This window comes from Pygocentrus nattereri, chromosome 30 (genome assembly GCF_015220715.1).
Source record: "Pygocentrus nattereri isolate fPygNat1 chromosome 30, fPygNat1.pri, whole genome shotgun sequence".
NCBI classification, from domain to species: Eukaryota; Metazoa; Chordata; class Actinopteri; order Characiformes; family Serrasalmidae; genus Pygocentrus; species Pygocentrus nattereri.
The window spans coordinates 11,510,972-11,515,971 of record NC_051240.1 but is presented as its reverse complement, the minus strand read 5'-3'; the positions used below and the strand labels follow the sequence as shown (position 1 = coordinate 11,515,971).

The 5,000-nt window shown below is 40.4% G+C and overlaps 1 protein-coding gene across 2 annotated transcripts in view; it reads right to left on the bottom strand.

Moving 5' to 3' along the window:
* Positions 1-2,761: 2,761 nt before the first annotated feature.
* The window catches only part of LOC108430016 (activin receptor type-2A), a 72,055-nt gene continuing 69,816 nt past the window's right edge, over positions 2,762-5,000 (bottom strand). For both annotated transcript variants that reach the window (XM_037536577.1, XM_017702151.2), the window contains one exon: positions 2,762-4,825. In XM_037536577.1, coding sequence (XP_037392474.1) covers positions 4,631-4,825 — 195 coding nt within the window. In that variant the 3' untranslated portion in view covers positions 2,762-4,630. The remainder of the gene's footprint in view (positions 4,826-5,000) is intronic.

Genomic DNA, 5,000 nt, shown 5'->3' with positions numbered 1-5,000 from the left:
GTTCCTCCTAATGCAGGACAATGGCTGACCTCATATGGCTGGAGTGTGTCAGCAGTTCCTGCAAGATGAAGGCATTGAAGCTATGGACTGGCCCGCCCGTTCCCCAGACCTGAATCCGATTGAGCACATCTGGGACATCATGTCTCGCTCCATCCACCAACGTCACGTTGCACCACAGACTGTCCAGGAGTTGGCGGATGCTTTAGTCCAGGTCTGGGAGGAGATCCCTCAGGAGACCATCTGCCACCTAATCAGGAGCATGCCCAGCGTTGTAGGGAGGTCATACACACAATACTGAGCCTCATTTTGACTTGTTTTAAGGACATTACATCAAAGCTGGATCAGCCTGTCATGTTTTTCCACTTTAATTTTGTGTGTGACTCCAAATCCAGGCCTCCATTGGTTAATAAATTTGATTTCCATTGATGATTTTTGTGTGATTTTGTTGTCAGCACATTCAACTTTGTACAGAACAAAGTATTCAATGAGAATATTTCATTCATTCAGATCTAGGAGGGGTTATTTTCGTCTTCCATTTATTTTTTTGAGCAGTGTATATATGAGAATGTATGTATGTATATGCACACACACACACACACACACACACAAAAACCTGTAATTTTGGGACAATGGTCAGCTGCTGAACTCAAATGATACAGAAAAAAAAAAATCCAAATCAAAACCGTTTTTATGGGACAGAGACAGTACAGGTCATGTTTTGTACCATCCCCACTGTGTTCAGTCTTAAAGGAAGTAACATTCTTATTGACTTTCCTGCTGGATGTGTAGCCAGAGAATGATGGCATGGCTGGTTGACAGTTCAGTTGTGCTTGCTAGGTTAGCTTTTGCTTGGTGTTTAGCTTTCTCACACTAAGCTTCTCCAACTAGAACACATAGAAGAGATGATTTAGGAACATAGAGAAGCAAGCCTTGCAACTGGTGAGTATGTGCACTAGCCAAGATTAGGACTGCCCTCTTTACATCAAAAGAGGAGAATGTTGGCAAAAAAACACTAACCAGTCATTTATTGGTCACTGAGAAGTTATTCACAGGACATCCTGTGTATATGTATATTGTGTGCCCACAAGAACAAATTTAGGTTCCCTGGGGCTTCAAATGTTGGGGAATAGAATCGTTATTTTGAAGTTTAACAATGTTAATTTTTCATTCAGTGTAGCCCACTAGCTGTATTATGTATTATCACCAAACTCCCAAATGTTTTTGTAACATCATGTCAAGCATGATTTTGCCAATGTATAATTTTATCAGTTTTATAAAGCATGCATATGGAATTTTTGTGCTTAGGCTACAGATTCGACCTGCAAGTAGACTACAGCTCTGCTGTGCTCTCACATAATTTATTTCGTCATAATGCGAAAAACCATTTGTCCAGCTAGGAATTCTATGCATATTTAAATAGGGGAATTTAACATTGTAACACTGGATTTGCACTGGTTTGATCATACCAACCTTTGGTAAATGACATGGTAGAGAAATTTACTGATTCTCAACTGCTGGGTTTAATAACTTTCCTACTATTTTCTTAGGGCTGCATGTAACCTGTGAAAAAGCAATGGCTGATTTTTGATTTTGTTCTGACCCGTTTAGGAATGTTATGTTGGGGGAAACACAAGGATGTAACTCTTAAAATAGTGGCGCTGCTTTTAGTATCTTATTGGTGACGGATAACGTTTTCCAGTTGTGAGGCTTGCACTGCAAACACTAAATCAAATTGTGGTGAAATTCGAATCACTGAATTGGTTCATAAAATCTTAATCAAACTGAATCACTGTGACATCAGGGATTTACAGCCCTAGAAATGAAAGTGAAGTGTATGTAAAGAAAAAAAAACTGAAGAGAGCTCCAGAAAGGAGGATGAGGAAAAGCAAGCTGAGACCAGGAGAGAGTGGAGCTCAGGGACAGAACAACTACTGCAGCTATATACGGCCTGCAGTAAAGACTCAAAGCAGCTAGAGTTTCAATGGCACCAAGATATATGGAGAGAGAGAGAGAGAGAGAGAGAGAGAGAGAGAGAGATGACAGAGAGAGAGATGAGAGAGGTTACCTGAGGTGTATTACCAAATAAAAATGAAAGTTTTAGGAAAAACACCGGTGAGCTCTGTGTGTGTATGAATGTATGAATATGTAAGAAATCAAATTTGCTATTTAAAAGAGGAGAAATACAGACGATCAATCACAATAACTAAAGCAGGCAAAAGAAGAAAATAGCAATGTGACTGACAGTCTCTCCAAAAGACTGTACCCACAATTCCACATTTCACTCTTCACAGGCACAGCACCACTTCACCCACTTCACTCACTCAGTTCCTAAATAACAACATCTAAAATGCTTCAAATACAACAGACAGAAGAGGAAGAAGGAAAACCAATATTGTGGAGCGACATGGAAAGGCTGAAACACTCGATTTGTATGTGTGTGTGTGTGTGTGTGTGTGTGTGTGTGTGTGTGTGTGTGTGTGTGTGTGTGTGTGTGTGTGTAAGGGCTGGGGTCAGAATGTTTCTCTAAAATGCTACAACAGTACTGATTCAATTAATGCATTTTTGGTTGTGATTTGAATCAACAAGGCAAGGAGGAAACAAACTTTGAAGGAAACAGAGCTCAAATAAACGAATAATGAAGAAACACTGAATATACTTGCCTTAAAAGTCATTACTATTTCAGCCTGTTCAGGCAATTTGTCACAACATTTTACCCTGTAATATATTGTTGCAGTCATAACGAAACCACATGGAGACACTGTTATAGAAGAAACAGTTTACTGGTTGAGAAATGAATGGGTTAGCGTGTAACATTTCACATGGCATTATTACAGCTAGTTTCTAAAGGGCCAGCAAACAGCCAATCGCTTTAAAGGTGATAAGTGTGAAAAGCCCAGCCTTGTTAAGGGGATGTGCATGCGCAGTAGCCAGAACAACCTGAAAAATCACATTCTTGTGCATTACTTGAGCCAAAACTACAAACTATTTATGCTATTTTTATCAGATTTCATCAGTGATTTCAAATAAGTTTTTGAAACATTCAGTCTGGGGTTTATAGATCTCTCTACAAACATAGAGACAGGAGCCTGGACTTGTATAAGTGGAAATAACTGCCCAGAAACATGGCCAAAACAGCCACTAAGTGAACAGACTTTCTTGTAAGGACTCATGGGCCAGTTTCCCAAAGCCAGATTAAGCCTAAGCCTAGATGAAATTGGAATTTTAATGGTGGAACACCACTGGCATTATAATTTAGCCCAAGACTTGGCTTAATCCATGGCAACAAAACCGGCCCCATATTTCTTTATATCCATTTAACTTTACAGGAGAAAGAAAAAATGTTCTTAACTTTAATCTGCGTGGCAGGAACAAGATTTTATTCCAAGGACATTTTTAAAGGTGGCAAAAGGGGCCAATGCTGCACAATGCTGTAAAAGAACTACTTTAAAAGTTTTCTTTTCATTCTTCACACTCACAAATGTCCATTTTAAATGGCATCACCTTGTGGACCATTTCTATTAGTAGCCTAGTGATGGGAAAGGAGAGCCAGCAACCAAAAGTTTGCAGGTTCAAATCCCAGAATTAGATATATCTGTTTGTGGCCTTTGAGAAGACATTTGATTCCCCACCGCACTGCTGTTGATGCTGTGCTGCCCCCAGACTGGACATGGTTGGCATCAAAGTGACATCTTTCTTGTTGGATCAATAAAAGCACATAAAAAACGAAAGTTAAAATGGAAAAAGTTTTTTTTTTTTTTTAAATGACAGCAACGATATACTACCAGTTCAGGAACTCCTCATTGAAAAGACTGAAAAGAATTTCATGAATTTCAGTTCAATTTCATCTCTCTTCAAATGATGTTTCCTGCCTCTTGTTTGACTCAAACAGTTCAAACTGATGCATTTTATAAACTCCAACACTCAGAAGTTCCCCGAGGCTGGTGAGTATGGCTGTGTATATTTGGCTGGATCCTGCTCAGCTTGAGCTGGGCCGGCTGCCTCTCAGCGAGACCGACTCTCTGCTCTGTGATACAGAGTTGAAAAGGAGCATATGGCAGACTGAGGTATACCTGGTTCAGGGAGGTCTATGCTTGATCTGATGCAGTGCTGTGAAATGATTCCTCAGTAGATTTGACTACTGTGTGTGTCTGTATGTGTGTGTTGAGCAGTAGTACACTGGACATTCAGAAGCGGTTTCTTATTGGCATTACAATAATCATTCATAGAAACACGCCAAGAAAAAAAAAGCAAATATAGTTTAAAGAGTGATGCCCTTTTTATACTAAAATCAAGTTTTTTTTTATCTTGCTTGTGATAAAAGTTTTCACTCTTTAAAAAGAAAAAGAAACCAAGAACTTCAGGGAGTCTTCCGATTGTAGAAAAAAAAAAAAAACAGTTGTGGTGCAAACGGCGACTTCCGTGAGCCTCCATTGTGAAGGTCCTTTGTGTGTGTGAGTTTTTTGATCAGTTTTCAAGTGTTTTCTTTTTCTCTCCAGAAGCACACGGGAGTCTACAATGAGTAAAGCATCTCACACCTGGTGCTGAAGGTGCTCCTGATATACGTCAGTTCACACCTTACACAACGTTGTCGTCCTGTTGCTGCAGTCCGATTGCCTGATGATGAGCTGCATCATAGGCTGGACTCTTTGGGCGGGTAGTCCAGGTTGGTCACCATGGTGACGACGGTGAGGATGTCGTCAGGGGCAATGAGGTTGGTCTGTCGCTGCATAGTGATGATGCGTTCCTCCACACAGCCGGCAGAGAGTCGCGCCTCCGCCTCGTGATCCCAACACTCCTCTATAGTCTCAGACAGCATGGCCAGGCCCTGTCACACACAGAGATGATTACACATCGTTATGTTGTTATAATCACAGAATTAAACCCTATTATAATGGACTGCCTCCTATTCTGCTTCTGCCAGTACGGTTTTAGAATGTGTCTGTGTGTATGTACTCTGCCTGTCAAAACTTTGGGGGTGCTTTCTTTTGAAATTTGAGTTT